This window comes from Poecilia formosa, unplaced genomic scaffold, assembly GCF_000485575.1.
Source record: "Poecilia formosa unplaced genomic scaffold, Poecilia_formosa-5.1.2 Scaffold296, whole genome shotgun sequence".
Lineage (NCBI taxonomy): Eukaryota > Metazoa > Chordata > Actinopteri > Cyprinodontiformes > Poeciliidae > Poecilia > Poecilia formosa.
This window is the reverse complement of record NW_006800235.1, coordinates 750364-772140: the sequence shown is the minus strand read 5'-3', so window position 1 is coordinate 772140 and position 21777 is coordinate 750364. Positions and strand designations below refer to the sequence as shown.

Here is a 21777-nt window from a genome sequence, read left to right as displayed (position 1 = left end):
GAAGCTGTGCTAAAAAGGATAAGAGAGTATAAAAAATAGTTGGATGAGAATAGGACTAGTAACTCCTAGTTATTTGGAAATTTTTTCCATCTCTTAAAATGTTCATAGGTGAAATGACAGCATCAGTAGATGGTAGTAAACAAGACTTTGCAGTCTTGAAAAAACTTGTTAGAAATCAGTCATCAGCATTATCAAGTCATGTGTTTCAATACTTGTGTGAACACACAACAATAATCAGAAAAGTTTTGTTGAACTTTCACAATGAACAAATATGATGAGTAACAAGTTTTTCTGAAATCCTCTTGTATTTGATTTTTTTTTTCTATTTTCTCCTGGCTCTGTCCACATTTCAGGGCAAAGTGAAGAGTTCAGGTTAGAGTCAGTCAGGGTAGCCTCTTGTCACTTATCCTGTTTCTGATGCTCTTAGACAAGATCTTAACGCACATCCTTACTTCATCATGGACTTTTAGGATTTGGACATCAGACCAACCAGTTGCTGCTCATTGCACAATCCTTGCTTATCTGGATGCCAAAAGACACATATGTTCAGACGCTTTAGTTGAATTAATCCCCACTTGTCAGGTTCAACGGTAACTGAACCATCTGGGCCTAAAACAATATCTACCCTTGTATTTTATTTTCATCTGGAGAACCAGTTTTGACTGGCAATAGCCAAATTTTGTTGGCTGGCAAAGGTCTAAAGACATGCACTTTTAAAAAAATAAGTTGGGTCCATCTGTCCGTTTGTCCATCTATCTATCCACTGACTTCTGGTTGTCTTAGACTGGGTCATGGGATAACAGGTCCAAAACCTTTGTTTCTGGGTTTGCACCAGGCTTTCTTCACAGTGGGATGTTCTGAAAAGCAACCATTGTCAAGGAACCAAGAGGCATTCATCAGATCCCAGGAAATCTGGTGAAGTAATGGTTCTACTTTAAGCCCCCCTCCCTCAGATGACAGAGCCTTTATGGTTGAAAGGGGGTGTCAGATGTGAAAACCTTGGTTTTTGGCTTTCACATCTTGTCTGTCAAGTGAGGTGGGATTGGACAGGCATCAGGTGCTGACCAGGAACACCTGGGCCCAACATACCTGCTATGTTTAAGCCAACTGCTCCCAACATTTTTGGCTGATTTCTGCTTTACATTGAGTTTGGCTTGATTGGGTTCAGTTTGCTCTTGACCACCATACATCACTTGTATATAACTCATAAACATTCACACCCCATACCAATACTTTAATGAGTCCTAAAGGCCATAAATCAGGTGTTTTGGATTGTATTTCGGGTATAAATTAAGAAAAAATATAACTATCAATTGGTTGACGTGATTATAGTTTTTTCCATTGGATGACCCTAAATCCCTGCATAATAAATCGTTGAGTTGGAATTTCTACAATATATGCAATAAAAAACAATAAAAGCAACGTTCTTATAGAAAACAATTAAATGAAGATATTATGATAATCATTTTCTATGTTTTTTTCTTAACGGAATGTAATTCATAATCTATTTTTTCTCGAAACGAGAGAAGTTTGAGACGATCAAATTTCCTGTTTTAAACTCATATATTAAAATGTTTATATCAATATGTAACTTTTGGGTTGATAGGAACACAGGAAAAGTCGGAAATATCCACAGTCTGAGATCTGCACTCGTATATGTAAGAGCGAAATAGCAGCTTCGAGAAGTAGCGCAGGGTTTCTTTCTTCTTCTTCTTCTTCTTCTTCTTCTTCTTCTTCTGAAGAGCACCCAAACGCATCACCGGCGATTGCAGAAGAAAAGCAAAGATGGAGGACAGCTCTTCAAAACAGATGCCCGAAAACCTGGACGACCCTCCGAACAGCCGTCTGTTCGTGGTCACCAGTCGGTCTATAACTGAAGACGAGCTTCGGGAGAGTTTTTCGAAGTTTGGGGAGGTTCAGGGGGTCTGGCTGGTCAAAGACAAGCAGACAAAGGAGCCCAAAGGCGTCTCATATGTGAAGTTCGCTAAGTCGTCACAGGCCTGCTTAGCCATGGAGGAAATGCACGGAAAGGTGCTGCAGGAGGGGACTAAACCGATAAAGGTACGACTAATGGGCTGGTAATAACGGAGAAGTTACACCAGCTGACTGAAATATAATCTATCAATGTTAATATCTAAGTAAATTCGGTTAAAGCTGTGGCTAACATGCTAATGGCTAACCTGATAACAGCTAACATGTTCTTATCATGTTAGCTGTTATTTACCCTCCAGGTCACGCTCTAAGTGGGTCTTTTGACCCGGTGAGGTCATTTCTTTGCAATATCTTTGTAATGTAAAGTTTTCATCATTTCATATTCCAGGTATTCCTCAAAAACCATGTTACTGATATCCAATTACATTTTTTTAATTTACCTTTTATAAATTTTAAGAAATGGCACTTTTTAAATTACTACCCCATTTTTCCGTTAGTCTGTCAGTAGCTCTGTGTGTGTTTTCATTGAGATTTCTTCTTTTTTTTTTAAATAAAAAAATAATTTATGCTTTTTTTTGGAGGAAAATAGCTTGTTTTGAACAGTTGTCTCTTGTTTTGGATCAATATTTTGCCAAAAATATTGATTTTTGGCAATATCTTTTGTGTTTTTGTTATCTTGTTATAATGCATAACCATAGCAACAGGATGGTTTACAACAGGGAGCAGCTGATCAACATTGAAAAAGCTAAAATAATACCACAGCTGAAACCAGAAAGCCCAGAGGAGTTGAAAAGGAGGCATCATGGATGCAGAGCAGGAGCAAAAAAAACAAGATTTCGGATTTGTTTTATGCTAATGTCAAGGATGCATGTCTCCAAACCAAGACCTCATCTGGAGAAATCTGATGTAAACTTGTTTTTCTCTGTTCTGAATACAAACCTTTGTTGAAATACAGGAGAAGTACAGGAAGAAGCTGGAGAATAAACTGCAGAGGAACATTATTAGAGATGTGTGGTCAGGGATGAAGAAGATTAACAACAGGCTTCAAGCAAAAGGAGGATCAGATTGATGGAAGCCTTGACAGAACAAATGAGCTGAACACATTTTTCAACAGGTTCAGTTCAGGAACAAGTTCATCATCGTCATCCTCTCCTGTCCTCTACCATACAGAGGTCCCACCTTCCTCTGACCCACAGCTTTCCTGTCAAACCTCAGATGTCCTATCTTCTACCTCAGTTATGGACTCTTCTGCTTCCACAAGTTTGTCTTCAACCAAAACAGGAGAAGCTGCTGCTCCCTTTGCCTCCCCATCCCACTTTTCTGTATCTAGAAGCAAAGAGGCAGCTGGAGAGAATGAATCAGAGCAAGGCTGCAGGTCCGGATGGTGCCAGCACCAGAGTCCTGAACGAATGACAGCAAATCTCTGCTTTATCTTAATTTATGAATATGATTTATTAGACTATAATATGGATGTTGTTTTGTGTGTTTTTTTAGGTGTTTATAGCACAGTCACGAGGATCAGCCAGACACAGAGACGTTGAGGATGAAGAGCTGACCAGGATCTTCATCATGATTCCCAAAACTTTCACAGAGGAGGATCTGAAAAACACATTCAGAGTAATTACTCTTTTACAATATCATTTTGTCATTCATTTTAAAATGTAAAGCAAATATGGTGAAATATTTCAAGCCTTTATTTTATAAGTACACAGATAAATCGGCCCCAATTTCCTTTGTTTTGGAAGATCAGTGATTGGCCGATACTTGGATGTGAAACTGATCTTATCCAACAATCTTATCTACCTCTATCAACCACGGATCTGCTTTTGTCCGCTACACAGCAGACAGTGCTGCTGCTCATCCTCAAGTGGAGCCAGTTGATGCAGAAAGAAAGATGGCAGAGCAACGCCAGAACAGGAATGAGAAATGGCCCAGAGTCTGGTTAGGGATGCAAAATGATTTTGAGGGCTGTTGTGAGTTAGTGCACTTCATGAAGCATTCCTTCAAGAGCAACTACAGACAGTTTCACATAAATAATGCCATCCATCCATCTATTTTCTCCCGCTTATCTGGGATCGGGTCGCGTTGGTAGCAGCTTCAGAAGGGAGGCCCAGACTTCCCTCTCCCCAGCCACTTCTTCCAGCGTGTCCTGGGTCTTCCCCTCCTCCCGGTGGGACGTGCCCGGAACACCTCACCAGGGAGGCGTCCAGGAGGCATCCTGACCAGATGCCCGAACCTCAACTGGCTCCTCTCGACGTGGAGGAGCAGCAGCTCTACTCTGAGTCCCTCCCGGATGACTGAGCTTCTCACCTTATCTCTAAAGGATAGGGTGGCTGGGCTCCGTAGAGCCTACCTTTCTTCCCTCATTCGTGAACAAGATCCCGAGATACTTAAATTCCTCCACTTGGGGCTGGACCTCCTTGCCCCCCAACCCGGAGAAGGCACTCTACCCTTTTCCGGCTCAAGACCATGGCCTCGACCGATACTTATTTTTAAAGTATAAAAATACTTTTTATCTTTTATTTTTCTATTCAGCAACCTAAGAGGTTTCTTTTTGATTTTTTTAATAAATATGTCAAAGTTTATTAATGTGAGAAAACCACAATTTTCTTTTTTTTCAGTTAGCTGACACAAAATAATGTTAAAATGTAATGTGTTTTCTTTTTTTTTTTAATTCAGTTATGAAAATGTGTAGAAAGTCGGTTAGCCATCTTAACACAAGAGAAAACTCAAGTTTTTAAGAACGTGGCTACTAATCAATTGTTAATCAATAAGACCAATCAACTTTAGAGTACCTTGCATACCTGTTCAGAATATTAGAGCAGCATTTGTTTCATTTCTGTCCCATGACTGTTTTCCAGGAGTACGGAGATATTGAATATTGCATCCTCATCAGAAACAAAGTCACAGGTGAAAGCAAAGGCCTTGGCTACGTGCGCTACTACAAACCCTCTCAAGCTGCCCTTGCCATCGAGAACTGTGACAAATGTGAGTCTGTGCCGGGTCGGTCCACTGGTTCAGGTTGTAGTGTGGAATTTATCACTTGAGAAGCAGTTTTGGAAACGTTCATAACAATAGATTTCATGAATTAGAACCTCAGCCAATGTCTTGTTGGTTAAATACAAAAACTGTGGTACTGTCTCCAGCTTACAGGGCCATCCTCGCTGAACCCCGCAGTAAAAACAACTCCTCCGAAGATTACTCTGCAGGAGGGGCGAGGGGGGGAGATTACAGCTCCAGTGACTCCATGAACCAATACCCCATCATCACCCGTATGCACTTTAAAAACACGATCAAACGTTTAAAATCTGAACTTTTTTTTTGTTTCTTACCTTGTTTGTTTTTGTTTTTCTGTACTACAGCTGATCAGGGGAACTACTCCATGATGGACTACCGCCAAAGCGAGTTCACCCGCTCTCTGATGGTGTCCACGCGGGCCGCGCTCACCCAGGAGCAGATCTTTGCTCTGTTTGACCTCATCCCAGGCATGGAGTACTGTGAGCTTCACAGAGACTCGTATGGTATGAGCAAAGGTATTCTCCCCCACTGTGGATTAATTCTGCTGTGTGTTTTATCAGGTCTGATATGATTGTTCTCACCGTTCTAATGACTTTTCAGCGGCAAATGGAGGTCGATACATGGTCGAGTTAGAGAGCAGTTGTGAAGAGGGGGTGGGAGGGTCTCTTTGTTACACAGCTTGAAAAGTTTGAATTACAATATAATGGTTTCACAATATCGTCATGTTTACACAAAATGTTGGTTTAAGAAAAACAAACAATGTTGTATAATAAGTTAAATATTCAGTCCCTCCAGTGTCAAATAAAGACCAGTAGATAAAACCTTAAAACCTTAAAAAAAAGAGGTTAAACATTAGGTTTAAGTGACTATCTCCCACCTGCAGGTGGCAGTATGTCTGACTTGTACTGCCGTCTCTTTATGTGAAGTTATAGTCCGTGATTAATATGGTAAGTAATAAAAATAAAGTTATTTAAGTTCTTTACAGAGTGAAAATGTTTGTGTTCAATTTGTCCATTTTTTCCCCTTTTTTTAAAAAGATTTTATTGGCTCTACTGGCCTTTATTTGATAGTGAATTAACAGGAAAGTGGGTAATGAGAGAAGGGAGAGGACATGTGACGAAGGTCGCCAGGCCGGGAATCTGACCTGCGACAGCCGCGTCGAGGACGAAAGCCTCCATATGTGGGTTGCACTTAATCCCTGAGCCACCATAGCACAACTTTTTTCACTTTTATATGTGAAAATTTAGAAGCGGTGTAATGACAAAAAACAAATCACAAAATATTTTTGGAAACAATTCTAAAGTAGCAGAATTGTTACTTTAGAACAATTCTAAAGTAATTGTTCTAAATTACTTTAGAACAATTAAAGTAATTGTTCTAAAGTAACAATTTAGAACAATTGTTCTAAATTGTTCTAAATTTAGAAATTTAGAACAATTTAGAAATTGTTCTAAATTGTTTTAAACAGTTGTTCAAAACAATTGATCACAACTGATCAAAACTGATCAGTTTTGATCAAAACTGATCAAAATCAAAACTTTTGATCAGTTTTGATTTTTGATCAAAAACTGATCAAAAATCAGTTTTTGATTTTGCAGTCAAAATCAAAAACTGATTTTGACTGCATAAAATGAATTGCAAAATCCTGGAGGGGCTGAATATACCTCATACCCATTAGACTATTTTCATTGAAAAGTCAGTAATTTTCAGTAACTTTATTAGTAACTGAAACGCATGTATATTATTTACTGATATTTGCAATCTGTTACTTTTGTTAATTGTGATTGTCCACCATGAAATAATGAAAATATCACATTTACATATCACAGATACCACATCAGAACAAAAAAACTAAAGTATTTTAAAAACAGAAATATGATCATATATCTCAGTACAATAACTTCCAACTATTGGAAGAGTGTGATAGAAAAGTCTTTAAGCTGTTTAAAACCTTGATACGGGTCACTGGGCTGGTTATGACCAAACCCTGGCGTTGATGATGTCATCACACATGGCAAGTCAGCAGTTTTCGATCAGTTTGTTAGAGATATCAAAGGAGACTAAACAAATCTGTTCAGAAAAGATTCAAAGAAACATTTTCATAGGAAGCAGAAGTTTTGGTGTCAGCAGTTTGTGTTGGTTCTGATTGGAGATGACCCGCCTAAATTGGGCTCCTCCGTGTGCCTCCAGGTCACGCTCTGATTCGCTACAATAATCTCGGATCAGCAGTTTATGCCAAGGAGAAGCTGAACGGCTTTGAGTATCCACCTGGCAACCGAATTCAAGTGGCTTTTTACGAAGATGGAGAGAGGTAACACACACACACACACACACACACACACACCACATTGCTTAAGGTAGCATTGGATGTTGTTTTAGAGAGAGCATTCACTGTCAATAATCTTTCTAATGGACAGTCAATTGGCAGAGCCTTGAAAATGTTTTCACACCTCTTGACCGTTATCACATTTTGTTTCTTTACAACCACAAACTTCAGTGTGTCAGCAGCGGTACGTTAAGCAGTACAATGCAGTTGAAACCAGAAATTTACATACATCCAATAAAAACATGTCTCAAGTTAAGTCAGACCAATAACAAATAAAAGTATTTCTGTTTGCTAGTGATGATGACAGAATGTGTCAGAGATTTATTTATTCGTGTCTTCAAAATCAGAAGTTTACATACAGAATGCTTACTGTCTCTTTAAGCAATGAGGCCAAGCCCAGGGGATGATGTCATGGCATTGAAAATTTTTGACAGGTTAACTGACACATTTGAGTTAATTGGAGTCAAGCTTGTAGCTGTATTTGAAGGCCACATCTCAAATATGTGGGGTTCTTTTTGAAACAACGGAAAGCCAGAAGAAATCGGCCAAGATATGAAGTCAGTTCTATGGAGAAAATGTGGGCAGGTCTGAAAAAGCGTGTGACACTAAGGAGGCCCACAAAATGGACTCAGTTCCACCAGTTCTGTCAGGACAAACCAGAACTCTAGCAAACAGAGGAGCTTGAAGAACGAAACCCAAAAGGTTTGATCAGAGTCAGACAGTTCAAAGGCAATACTACAAAATACTGAGGAAATGTATGTAAACTTCTGATTCTGAAGACATTAATAAATAAATCTCTGTCATATCCTTTCTGTCATTATTGTGATATTTAGTAAGTAGAAATAAGTTAGGTAACTTTGACTAACCTAAAATAATAATAATAGATTTAACTTCAGACAGAGAAAAAAAAATCTTATTGGGTTTATGTAAATTTAGAGTCTCAGCCAAACCTGGGGGAAAAAATCAGACATTGTTACAAATCTGTTCAGGAGATATATTACAAATCAAAATCTGAGAAGTGTACTCTACTTATTATATAATCAAACCCCTTTACTCTGATGCAGGAAAATCTAATCTAGTGCAGCCAGTTCCCTCAGAAGTTATGTATTTAATAAATTGAGTCTGTCTGGTTGTCATATAATGTTTTCAGAGAAAAACATTTGAAAATGAAGACGGACTGATCTGTCGTAGAATTAGGTTAATTAATATGTAAAAGAAAACATGTACCATGACGACATGACCTGTAATAAATGTAACCCAAAAGTGTCACAATGTATAGCCATAGAAATCCTGAATACATTGTACTATATTGCAATGGTACCAAAATTATGGCATTATTACAATTATTCAGTTATGTCAAAAACGATTGGTTTTTGATCAGAGTCAAAAACTTGATCATAGAGAACTTGACTGATGGGAGGAAGAGCGAGAGCGTTTGAATGCTAGTAACGTTGTTTGTGTTCAGCCCTGCAGGCCGGATGGCCTCTCAGTTTGTTACAGCCCAGATCCTCTCCTCAGTGTGGAACGGAGCCAACAGCAGTATGATCAAACCCGCTGTGAGTTTATTCACTTCCTGTTCTCCTTCCAGCTCCTCCTATTGCAAATACATTCCTTCACATGACCAAATATGGTCCCAGTTGTAATGAACAGATTTTTGCTTAAAAAAAAACAAAACAAATTGGTTCCTTCAGAATTTCACAATTGTTTTGTAATTGTTTTTTCTTCTTACAAACAAAATAACGGATTTTGTTGTGCTACTTCAGAAATATTTGCAACGAATTTTGTGATATTAACACTAAAGTGTGAAAATAAGTGGGACTTTTTGTTATTCACCATATTGACTCAACATCCAGGTAGTCGTAGAAGTGTGAAATGCTGCCACCTACAGATGGACAGTAAATCAATTTTATCTTTAATAACGTTTTCTTGCTTTGAAGATTTATAGTTTTGCAAAATCTGGGTTTTGTTTTTTCACCGGTCCTCTGTAGCCAACCCAAGAACTACCATCTTTCCCTCTCCCCCAACTCTGATTTCAGGTCATCTGAAATAAAGTCAGCTTTTAAAGATATTTTCTGTCATTTGTAAAAATAAATAGATAAATAAAATAATTCAAGGGGAAAAGAATTGATTAAAATTGTAAATCAGATTTCAATCTGATTTGACTATGGCTGTAATTCATGTCTTCCAGCCATATTGCCACATGCAGGCGGGAGGTAGCATCAATTAAACCTAATGTTTTCAGTAAACTTAATATTTCCCACCCAGATGTGAGAAAATGCGTCTCTCTCCACCAGGGATTCTCGTCTGTCTCACAAATGTCTCGCATTCAGACGGACGTCACCCTGCCGCCTCTGAAGAAGCTCGCTCCGTCCGACAGTAAGGCCAAAGAGCGCCTGTTTGTTGTCTTCAACCCCTCCCCGCTGCCGCTCGACGTGCTGGAGGACGTCTTCTGGTAAACGTCGTCACTCCTCTCCATTGCCATGTTTCTGCGTTATCTCACTGCTAATGTCTGTCTCTGCAGTCGCTTTGGTTCCCTCATCGAGGTCCATTTGGTTCCAGGAAGGAAGGTTGGATACATGAAGTATGCTGACAAGCAGGTGAGTCTCTTAGGAGTGAATGAATAAAGTCAAGTTTATTTGTATAACACATTTCATCAACAATTCAAAGCTTTAGATCAGAAAAATTCTTTAATCCTGTAAATGTTCTTCATTTGCTGTAATAACCGACTAACCTAAAATAAGATGACTATTTTAGTGCTGAGGTCCAAAGATAATAACTTGAGTTTTATTTCTGTTCAGCTGGAGAAAGTTATGGCACATCCTTACGTTGATTTGTTCTAAGCATCTGTTCAGTGCTTAGATGGATTCAGAGTTAATTAGTTACATGGTAATATAAAGCTGTGTATCATCTGTGTAAATATGGTCACTTTTTTTCTTGTTACAACGTGAGCTGGCAGGAGGATGTAGATGAATACGAGTCCCAGAATTGAGCCTTGGGTTACCACACGTGATTTCTGTCTGCTCCGATGAGAAGTTACCTACTGACACAAAGAAGTGTGAAGCCTGGTGGGTTGGAGTGGGTCTGAGTTTCACTTATGTGTTTTTGTGTGTGTCAGTGTGCAGATGAGGCCATGGCCGTGCTCCACGGTCGGATTGTCAACGGAGTGAAGATGAAGGTGATGCTGGCTGATCCTCCTCGTGAGGAGTCTCACAAGCGCCCACGGACCTACTAGGCCAGAACTGGCAGGTAAGGATTATAGTTTAAGGAACAAAGCAAATGATGCCTAAATGTTGTGCACACATCTACAGGGTTTCCCACAGAAAACTTGCTAAGACCAGTGGTAGGAGCACCAGGGCGGTCATCCTATGGCCCACCATGTTTTTGAATACATTTTTTTAAAAAGTTTACAGGAAATTTGAAAATATGACTAGGCAATTATGTATTGTTGGAAGATATTATTAATAATACCTAAACACCAACTGTAAAAATCTTAAAAGGCAAACAAAAAAACCATCTGTTTCAGTCATTTCATACTAATTAAAGTATCCAAAATTTGTTGGTCCTTTATCTATGACTTGTCACTTTTTTTGCTGAAGTTCTTTGCATGTAGACCAGTAAAAGATTGGCAGTGGTTCCGGAAACCTATTACAAATATATAATTCTTAGCCTGGTGGGGGCACAAGTCAAGCCTAGTAGCCCGCCAGGCTTCCAAAACTCTGGGGGAAACCCTGTATCTAACACCTCAGATCATTTCTCTCATGGTATTGTAGTTAGAGTTTCAGATAGGGCTGGGCGATGAGAATTAAAAATAAAATCCAATTAAAATTTTTTTCTTTCAAACCAGATCCGGTTTTTTAATTTTAACCATTTTTAGTTGGCTTTTTTAGGCTTTTATTATTATTATTATTATTGCTCTCTCCCTTTTCTAAAATAGAAATAACTTAAAAAATTTTCGAGAAGTGGATTTATTTTAATCATTCCTTCTGTGAGTTGTATGTCTGAGCATCAGGGCCAGGCTGTGAGAATGTTTGTTTAGATCAGAGAATATGGTCATAATATTAGCAGAGCCCCTCCCCCATAATTCATAATGTTTTTTTAGCCAGAAAAAAAGCATTATGAAATACATAAAAAAACACTGTAAAAAATTACAAAAGAAGAGTGTAACTATCAGGACCTGATGTGACCACCTCAGTTTGTGTAGTTCTTTTTCTAAATAAAGTCAATTATTTGCATGTCGTTTTAAAGTTCTACTACTGATAATAATTCAACCCTGATCTGATAAAAGATTATTTTTAAAACTGATTACAAAGTATAACTTCAAAGATGCTCAACATTTCTCATTGTAATTTAAATTTTTTATGTTGTAGTTCTCTTAAAAGTACCACTTTAATTCTCCTAATAATATGAGTTTATTCTCATAATATTATGACTGTAATTTAAAAAAAATAAAAATTTTAGCCTGGCTATAATACTTCATGGTTGAGGTGACCTGTATTAAAAATCTAAATAAATAGAAACTGTTAAGCATGTTTATGGAACAAGATGGCCGCCTTAGGTGTTCTATGGAAACACAAAGGATGAATTGGTGAGAAATTTTTTATTTTTTTCCCCAAAAATTAAGTCTTCAAAATGTGATGGATTGAAAATGTTGATTTATCGCTCAGCCCTAGTTTCACAATAACATATGTAAGTTACAGAGCCTTGCAGAAGTCTTTATATCCTGCAAACTTTTTTCATTCTGTCGCATTTTGTTCAGAAACTTGAATCTGGTTTAATGGTTAATGTTTTAAACCTTCATTTTTAATATAAAATGTTTTAATATTTATTTTTTGCTCAGTCAGGTTGCACAGAGAGCATCTGTGAATGTATTTTTTTAAAATCTTTTACAAAGACTTTTCTAAGGCACTGTATCTGTCAGCTTGCATGCTCTGGCTTTGTTGTTCTGCTTTCATTTAGTTCCTTATTTCTTATTTAAAGGTAAAGTAGACTGACAGCTTGGTTAAATGAAGCACTTTTAAGCTGAAATGATGTCACCCCATTTCCTGTTAATAACACTGCAGCTTTTTGTTCCCCAGGCGACTGTTGTCATAACAAAACGACACCTGACCTGACAGACCAACAGACACCAACATCATCTCCTGACCTCTGACCCGACCCTTTGCCTGACTCGTATTCAGTCAGTAAGCGTCTCTGTGTTTAATGATGTTTCTGTTTAATTTACATTTCAAAGCAAGACTTTGTGGGGAAAAATAGGCTAAATTTGGAGTTTGAAAATTAGCTACATTATGATTCAGAAGATTTGTTTTTGCTAAACTGTGAGCAGGATCCTGTTGTCTAAGTTTAAAGAACTTGACCTTGAACAGTCAGTTCAGATATGTAAACCCATACTGAGCTCAACTGAATGTGTTATTTGGACTGATTTTTTTTTCTTTTCATAAATAAAAAGTACATCAAGGTCTGCATTCAGCGTTTTTTATTAATATTTTTTATTGGATTATATTTTTATAATTTCTGATCAATAACCCTTTTGACAGCAAGACATCCAAACATATATTGTGAAAAATATACATTTCATATAAAATGTCGAACTTTTTTATTATTAATTTTTAATTCCTATGATCCCTTCTGTTGCAAAGTGTATTGGGAATGCACCGATTTGAAACTTTGGCCCGATATTCGATATTAATATTGCTGTTATGGCTGATAACCAGCACTTACCAACATTATATACATATTTTCCCAGACTTTCAACACTGTGTAAAAACCATCTGCATCTCTGCTTCAATTAAAGACCCCAAAATCCTGTTTCATCACTACCTGTCAGATGACCAAACAAATACCACACGACCGACTCGCTCCCCTTTCTGACACCATCTTGTTGCTGTTTGAAACAAGATGGAAGTAAACGCCAGGGTTTCCCCCAGAAAACTTGCTAAGCCTGGTGGTCGGGGTGCCGAGGCGGTCCACCGGCGGTCCACCGTATTTTTGTTTTAAAAGATGTTAAGGTGACAGGAAATTTTAAAATATCACTCAGTAATTATACGTTACCAGAAAACATTGCCAGTGAAACACTACTTAAACCCACAACTAGTCTTAAAAACAACAAGTCAAAATATACATTTAAAATGAATATCAATTATTTGCACTTTTGTTTAATCCAAATTAAGTCAAGAGCTCCATCAGGCCCCCCAGATCTTCAGGGGCCCCATAAATGCTAATATTTTAACACAGACCACAGATGCATGAATTTAACACTTTATTGAGATGATCAATGCTGCTAAATTTGATTCAATTTCAGCATACATAAATTAAAAGATTTTAAATTGTTTAACATTTAAATGTAAGGAGCTGGCAAGTTTACTTTGTAAAAGTTCAAAGGACAATACTCATAGTTAGATTTTGTTACCATAGCAACAGTCTGATGCTATGAGTTTAATCTTTAAGTTTGAGCTCTGTTTGTTCACAAATACAATTTAGTAAACTGCAATTATAACTGATTGCAGAAACTATTCTGGTTGGTCGAGTTTATGGGACCGAGTTTCTCAGATCTCCACGCAGCTGCGCACATTAACTCTAAGTGGACAAAGCATTTGATGCGATTTGATGCATTGTGTAATCGGAAAAATAATACTGAAAATAATAATATAAAATCAGCTTGATGCGTTACAGACAGGAAAGCGCGAAAGCTCCTCACCAGACTGAACTGCATGATCAGGTTAGCGCTAGTTCATTAACTAATACACCGGCCAACCGGGACACATAGATAAACTTTATCAGCGCAGGCAGAGCCGGCCCTGGGCAGCATGTTGAGATGGAAAAGCCGCACAAAATTCTTTGTTCACAATATAAATCATTGTCACCGCTCGCTCAACTCGCCTCTGACAGCGACTACAAGTTATTCCTGCAGCTCAAGTAGAGCTGCGCAACCAGAGCTAACCAGAGTGGTGTTTAAAGTCCTACCTTGATCAAAACCTCTGGAAAGAATCATAATTCCTACCTGATGTAAATATCCATACAGGTCAGCCTGTGTTCAGTTAGAGTGAAAGGAGGCGCGCGGGATCCGCGCTGAGGTAAACTTAATCCAGCTACTGCGGCGCGCGAGGCAACGAGCAGAGGAGCCAGCGGTGTGATTGGTCCGGCTTTAAATGCATAAACTATAAACCTATCTTCTATAAACATATCTTTTAGGAATAACCTGCTCAGAGCAACAGAGACTCTTGCAATCTGGCTTAAAAAAGAAAAAAGTTATTTTATTTTATTTTTTTTTATTATTTTCCTAAAAACATAAACAAGAAAGGCTTAGCCTGGGGGTGGCGCTAGTAAAGGATGGTGGCCGCCAGGCCTATAATACACTGGGGGGAAACCCTGAACTCTAATTTGGCTAATTTTAGCACAGTTTTACTTATCAGAGCGATCCTAATATGTAAAATAAAAAAAAGGGCAAACTGACTGATACCAATATAATTTACACTTTTACCCTCAAGACCAGTTGAATCCCATCAACTCCCATAAGAGGACATTTTTAGGTATCGTATTTTCCGCACTATAAGACACACCTAAAAACCTTCAATTTCCTCAAAAGTCCTCCTTATAATCCGGTGCGCCTTATATATGGACCAATATTGAGCCACGACAGGTATAGCAACTACGGTAAGCAACCGCCAACTTCATTTTCACCCATAGAAGAAGAAGCGTGCTGTGCATGCTGGGATAGTTGTCAGAACGCTGGTTTGTTAATAAAGTTTGAGTGACCTATCAACCTACCGACCGTCTATAATCAGGTCGTCTGCAGGTCATTTAGCACCATGTTCTCCACTAACATGCTGTGCGCGAACGGAGAAGGGTGACCATCGTCCGGCCACGCCCCGGCCCAGTTGCGGAAGGCTCTCCTCGCTGACCGGAGTCGAACTGTTTTGTTGACATTCCCTTTAGTGCAGCTCCATCTAGGGGATGCATAACGTAACTTCAGCCTCTACTGTAATGTCTATTTTATGCGCCTTATAATGCAGTGCGCCTTGTGTATGAAAAAAGTTTTAAAATAGGCCATTCATTGAAGGTGTGCCTTATAATCCAGTGCGCCTTATAGTGCAGAAAATACGGTATTTCCAGTTTTGGCCGATGTCCAATGTTTTGGTAGATTAGTGATTGGTGGATACATGAAAAACTGATCTGATTCACTGCAGCAAAAGACTAAACATCAGCCACTGCCCCCCTTTGTTTTGCTGTTAGAGGGTTACCTGATAGAGCCGCCCACCACTGTTGCCAACTTTGACTTTTCAGACAAAAAAATCGGTACCGTCAAAAATCTGAATCAGATTTTTTTTTAAATTTGTGATCGGCCGGAAAACTGCAATTGAGTCACTCCGACATAAAACAAATTTTCCATGAATATCAAGCTAAATCTTGCTTCAAAGTTAACCAATAATAGATTTCAGGTGTTGCAGTACATAAGTGGTCTTGGTGTGAATGTGGTTCATATATTTTGTGTGTAAAACTCAAGTCTTTAAAGGTTAAGGAAGATACACCATGACTAAAAGAGCCCAGAAATAATCAAAAGGTTTATCTCTAAAGTCTAAAGGAATAACCAGGTTTTCCCAACATTCTCCCATGTTTGGGTCAGTTAAATCCATCCTAAGGAGATTCCTGCTTATTGACAGGCTTCGGTACACTTGTGTTCAATGTCGAGGTTTTCATTATTGTTATACATTTAATACCCACCAGGTCAAGCCATACAAATCAAAATGTAGATCTCAGTAAATTAGAACATAGCAACCTTTAAGTATTTACATTTTTCATTAAACCCTTATCTGTATGAAATGAATTTGTTCTGATGTAATACTCTAATCTTTGAAGGAATCAAATGTTTTCTAATTAAGTGGAAGATCACAGAAATAAAGCTTTGAAAAGATCAGTTTGTATTTGTCAGTTGTTGCTGAAATAAATTAACTTTTCAAATCTCATTGCTGTGGAAGTCTGTTTCTGTTCTTTTTGTTCCAAGTATCAAATATAGATAAAAGCACCTTATGACCACTGTACAGTGGAGAACCTGTGGTACTGTGTGCTTGTTAGATTGCACCAATCAAATTTTTTTTCTTTCTCTGTAACAAATCAGGAGTAAAACACCAGATAAAAGGTGAGTTAAAGTAGAAGAAAAGAAACATTGAATGTAGTTATTTTATTTCATAAGGAGGCATCTCAGATTATTTACAATATGGAGCTGGGAATGAGTATGAATCTGGTCTCTGAGGGTGATGCTCATGAAGAAAGCTGGATTTAAATGAAAACTGGTCTGTCACCAGGCTGAAGTTTTAAATCAGTTTAATGAAATTATGGATTTGAGAGACAAAAAGTGCATCTTTACTCTGAAACTCTGGCATAAAAGGAAGTGACATTCATTTCAGATTTATGCCTCGGATTATTAAATATATTACTGAACGAATCACAAAGAGAAGGATGTAGGCCCAGATTATCGCCCAGTTGTGGAGATCTGCAGAATGATGCAGGTTTGACAGTCGGCGCTGAAAACACAGGGCGCAGAGACAGGAAGTGATGTCATGAGATAATCGGCTTTATTACTGGAGTCTCTGAAAGGTAAAATCATTCAAACGTCTGGTCTCTGATATTTAGCTCCATGCATCCATCTGCCGTTCCCTTTAGTCACTTAGTCCTCCTCTTCCTCAGTCCTCCAGCCCCAGTGTGTTCAGTTCTTCATCCAGCTCCTCCAGATCTTCTCCTGTGAACAGATTTTCATCCACGGGTATGTCCTCCTCTTCATCCTCCCCTCCTCCATCCTCCCCTCCTGAAAGCCCGTTTGCCTCGGCGCCGCCGCAGGCTGAGTTTAGTTGATCATCTGCAAGTAGAAGAAGAAGGTCAGACAAAAATCTAAACATGTCAATCTAAACAAAGGAAAACAGTCGAGAGTTGGATGAATTTAGGTCAAAGTGGACATCAGCTGGTTTATTCTCTTCCTCACCGTTGTCTCCTGTTGCCACCTCATTCCTGGAGCTGAATCGGTCTGTAGATGCTACTGTAATACCCGTATGGTCGACCTCTTGTGGAATGAAACGGGATAAGTCTATGTCCTGGACATCTGTAAGATCAGTCTGAAAGAAAGTAAGAAGGAAGTTCAGAGACTTTTCATATTATAGCAACACAATGGGATAAACATGTTTGTTTTATGTAGTCTATTTTTTACCATAAGAGAAAAAAAAGCAGGCTGCAGGTTCTTTGAGTTAAGTTTTAAATCCAACAGAAAATAAAAAAAAACTAAAATTATCCTCATTTATGCACCACAGAATATCTTTAACCTTTGGCAGATTTTAATAAAATTCAAAAGTGCATCAAACTACATGCTGTTAATCTCCATTTGTAGTTTTGATTTAATTAATACGGAGGTAAATAAGTTGACTGATCCCATCTCTAGTTGAAAAAAAGAGGTAAAGGACGTTTGGTACTAATAAACTGTAGTATGGATAGTACTTTAAGATAAATTACGCTTTCTTTAGATAAATGCAAACATGGCTACAGAAGCTACAGTCCAATATCAAGTATAACTCTGCCACCTGCCGACACAAATCAGTACTGCAGAATTAGATCATTTACCAAGCTTTCAGGTTTATAATCACATCTGAGTTTATTCTAATATTAACAACCATTTCCACGATATCTGCTTATATGGTTTTAACTCAAATAGTTAACTGTTTCCATATTTACAAAATCATCAGTTCAAGATAAAGCTGGAAAACAGATTTCAGATGAAGTTTTTATCTCAAATAAATAGAAATAAAAACCAATACATAATCATTTTTATCCATTTACCTCTTCCTCATCCTCTTCCTTCGTTTCGTCGGCGTATTGAGTATCATCAGCTTCGTCGTCATCATCGTCAACCAGCTCCGGCCGGAATTCAAACACCTCTCGGCCGCTCACCTGGACAGACACCACTGGGTTTAAAGCTGCAGGTCACGGTAGAAACATAGTCCCTTCAGAAATAAACATTTACTCACAATGAGCGACTTGCCAGCCTTAAAGTCCGCCTTCTTCTTCTCCAGCTCCTCCCTGGCTTTATCCACCTGCAACCAAAAGCAGAGCCTGGACCAATCAGAGCCGGAGAGCAGCTAACTTCTATAGCAGTAAGCAGGAACAAAATCGACACTAATGGTGAAAAGAACTCCAACCTTCTCCTGCCTTTTCCTCTTCTTCCAGGCCAGGAAGGTCTCCAGTGTGATCCGAGTTACGTTTACACCCAGAGCGGCCCGCTACGGATGGAGACACACGTCAGAACAGAACCAGGGAATGACTACACGATACAGCCAAACGTTTGACTCAGAAAAAACTTTTAGCTAGAGATGTACCGATCCATGTACCGGCCGATACCGATGTGATATAGAACAACAGCGCTGAATTGACTTGAAACTAGAGATGCACAATATATCACAGAGGTCTCATTCTCGTGGCCCCCACCGTGATATGAAAGTATAATATTAGTGGGGCCCACAGGGTGAGCGGATCTCTAAAGGAAGTGCCGCCCGCAGTTCCTCGTCATGGCTGACATTCGGTGCTAGGCTAAGCTACACTGACTTCATGCACACTACGCTTGTAACAATAGTGTGGCCTGATGATGGACCGGTCCGGTACCAGTTTCCCTTCCCTGCAGTCGCCATTGCGGTACTTTCTACCATTAACAAATGCCACGATCAAACGCAGAGAAAGGCGACAGTTACTGGGCTGCTCGTCATCCGCCGCGCTGTTGTGACAAGTTTAAGCGGTAATGACGTCACGCGTCGAGACGTTCTCCATACGTTGCTAGCTGGCTAAAGACTTCTATGAAACGTAGAACAAGAGTGACGCCAAGTGGAATAAACTTAGAATGCGTTCACACTGCAGCCCAAAGTGACCCAATTTCTTTTACGTAATGCGACCTGTATCTGATCTTTTCATGACAGTCTGAACAGCACAGGTCGGATTCTTTTCGAATGCGACCCATATCCGATACGTATCCGATTCAAATCGACCCAACGTCCAGGCCGCATCCATCCGAACTGAACGTCACTGATATTCAACAAATTCTGCTTCCTGATATGCGGAAGTGGGAAGAAAAACAACTATGACGGACTATAATGAGGATTAAGTTGTTAATATGCTGCTCCGGTTGGACAACAACTTCAAATATGTAAGCTAAGCTCCACCGTTAGCCTCCATGTTTACTTCCGCAAACACTGAGCACTTCTTCTTTTTATGGCGGTTGGCAGAACACTGAGAACGCTGACGCTATTGCGCCCTCTACTGCGCATGCGGGACACTTTCAGGTCGTTTGCCCGTTCAGACTGCAGAACACATACAGGTCGCATATGTGTGGCTGTGTGAACGGCCCTGCGAAAAAAGTCCGATTTGACAAAAAATCGGAATTCAGGCTGCAGTGTGAACGCAACCTAAATTTTGTCACACCCTCATCATGTCTTTGTCTTAGCCAAAGCCTGCAGTTCATGTATTGGAGAAATAATTAAATGTTGATGACATATGAGGATATTTTTTAAATGTTTTTTTGTGGAATCCTTTATGCGGCTCAGCCTCATCCAGACTCCTCATCCAGCGGCCCCCGGGTAAATTGAGTTTGAGACCGCTGATATATCACAACGGTCAGTATCTCTCTGATATACAAAACTGAGCCGACATGAACAACCAACATTTATTTTTTCCCGTTTCTGGTCGTGTTTGCCTCCCAGAAGTATTGAAACTGTAGTGAAATAACATAATATTGGTAAATAAAAGCAATATTAATATCAGATATTGATATTAGCCTAAATTTTCAAATCAGTGCATCCCTACATGCATTTCTTGTAAACACAGATGCAAATGTACTGAATTAACTCTGCACAAATAAATTCATCAACACCTTCAGAAACTTGGTCAAACATGTAAAAACAAGTTTCATTTGTTCAGTCAGAGCAAATGCGACTAGAACAGCCAATGTAAAATAAAGAATCTGAAACTGATAAAAAAAGGTTGGCTAGCTTATAGATGTAAAAATAAACAGCAACAAACCTTTCAAATGGTTCTTAAATAAACAATTAGGAATTCTCAATATAATGATAAAAAATAAATCATGATGTCTCTGAGGATGACACATAGAATTAGATTGAATAGATCTGCCATTATGGGTCAGGCACATTGTCATTAATATCTGACCTAGAATTTTTCTCAATATTGTGACTGATACAGATTAATAACAGATGAGTGCATCTCTAGTTTTTGACCATCTTTGTTTACGAGCCATCTGTCTCACCTCACTCTCTATCAGCTCCTCCAATGAGATCTCCTCTTCTTTCTCCTCCTTCTTTTTGTCTTTCTTTAGTACAAAACCAGGTGGCAGGGCATGCCTGTACATACAGTTGTCGCCCCCTGCTGGACACACCCAGAACCAGCCGTACTTGTTATTTTCTATGGCTTCCAAGAAGTACTTACACACCTACAAAAAAGCAAACAAACAGGAGAAATGACGGCGTGTTTGGGGTCTGGTAGGTGAAGTGAGACTGATTCACCACTACTTTTGAATTCAGTTTGACAGAAAAAATAAAATAATAAAAATACACTTACTATTTGTGTTTTGGCTTTCTTCTTCTCTGCTTCTCCGTGTTTTTTGTTGACCACCTCCTCCAACTTCTTCTCATCCCAGTTCTCCATAGTGTCTGAATGAAACAGGAAGCAGAAAGTTAGATATGAAAGAAGTTCCCATTTCTAACTCAGGAAGCAGCTGTGAAGTTGTCTAGCTGAACAGCACATCCACCAACCTTTTTCCAGGTCTTCGTCTCTTTCGTCCACATAGACGCTTCTCTTCTCACACTTCCTCTCCATGGACAAGTCATGGCTGAACTTACACTTGTCACCTTTAGTACATTGGCCCTGCTTAAAGAACGCACACAGCACTGACTTTGGATCGACACCTGAACACAATTCAAACAAGAAAACAGTTACTTGGGCAAACGATGACCAGTTTAGACCAGATTAAGGCCATAAAGGGAGTCGATCTGGCTGACTACGTGTTACCTTTACTGACTTTCTGGGCAGCAACTACAGGCTTGAACAGCTCATTGAGTTCGTCGAGCTCTTTCTTCTTGTCAGTCTTCTTACTGGTCTTATCTGCTTCTGCCTGGGCAATCTCAACACAGGAATAACGATACCATAAAGTTTGGATTAGATTAGCTAGCTTTAGCAGAGGCTTTGTCTAGACTTCAGGTAAAGTCCCTACAGAATGGACAACTGGATTATTAGAGAAACATGGATCATTTGAAGATTAAACAGATAAAGCGTGCTGACCTGTCTGGCGCTCTGCTGTCCATATTTGACCTGCTGTGTGACATTCTTAATGTACTTCTGCTGCTTGGCACCTTTCTTGTTCTTCAAGCCAAAAGTCTTGTCCTGAAAAAGAAACAGTCCCATCATCAAGATCAAGAAAAAACACGCAAACTAAATCCTGATTAACGCTTTAGTAAAAATAAATA

The 21777-nt window shown here is 39.0% G+C and overlaps 2 protein-coding genes across 4 annotated transcripts in view; one reads left to right on the top strand and one right to left on the bottom strand.

Annotated features, from left to right (window-relative positions):
• Positions 1-1738: 1738 nt before the first annotated feature.
• rbm45 (RNA binding motif protein 45) lies at positions 1739-12738 on the top strand. Of its 2 annotated transcripts, none has more exons than XM_007572173.2 (11): positions 1739-2061; positions 3427-3549; positions 4794-4920; positions 5079-5204; positions 5295-5453; positions 7141-7261; positions 8742-8832; positions 9571-9728; positions 9798-9873; positions 10392-10522; positions 12352-12738. In XM_007572173.2, the coding sequence occupies exons 1-10, from the start codon at positions 1786-1788 to the stop codon at positions 10506-10508; spliced, it is 1374 nt and encodes a 457-aa protein (XP_007572235.1). In that variant the 5' UTR covers positions 1739-1785; the 3' UTR covers positions 10509-10522; positions 12352-12738. The 2 variants fall into 2 exon arrangements, with proteins under 2 accessions (XP_007572235.1, XP_007572234.1); XM_007572172.2 differs by having other exon boundaries at positions 1740-2061; positions 5295-5465.
• A 3698-nt stretch (positions 12739-16436) lies between these two features.
• zc3h15 (zinc finger CCCH-type containing 15) overlaps positions 16437-21777 on the bottom strand; it is a 9569-nt gene continuing 4228 nt past the window's right edge. Inside the window, exons 2-11 of one of the 2 annotated variants that reach the window (XM_007572171.2) lie at positions 21593-21694; positions 21323-21425; positions 21067-21219; positions 20873-20964; positions 20562-20744; positions 18454-18534; positions 18283-18348; positions 18095-18205; positions 17250-17379; positions 16437-17126 (exon numbers count right to left, since the gene is read on the bottom strand). In XM_007572171.2, coding sequence (XP_007572233.1) covers positions 16954-17126; positions 17250-17379; positions 18095-18205; positions 18283-18348; positions 18454-18534; positions 20562-20744; positions 20873-20964; positions 21067-21219; positions 21323-21425; positions 21593-21694 — 1194 coding nt within the window. In that variant the 3' untranslated portion in view covers positions 16437-16953. Of the gene's footprint in view, positions 17127-17249; positions 17380-18094; positions 18206-18282; positions 18349-18453; positions 18535-20561; positions 20745-20872; positions 20965-21066; positions 21220-21322; positions 21435-21592; positions 21695-21777 lie in introns of both variants that reach the window. The other variant, XM_007572170.2, reaches the window with a different exon arrangement.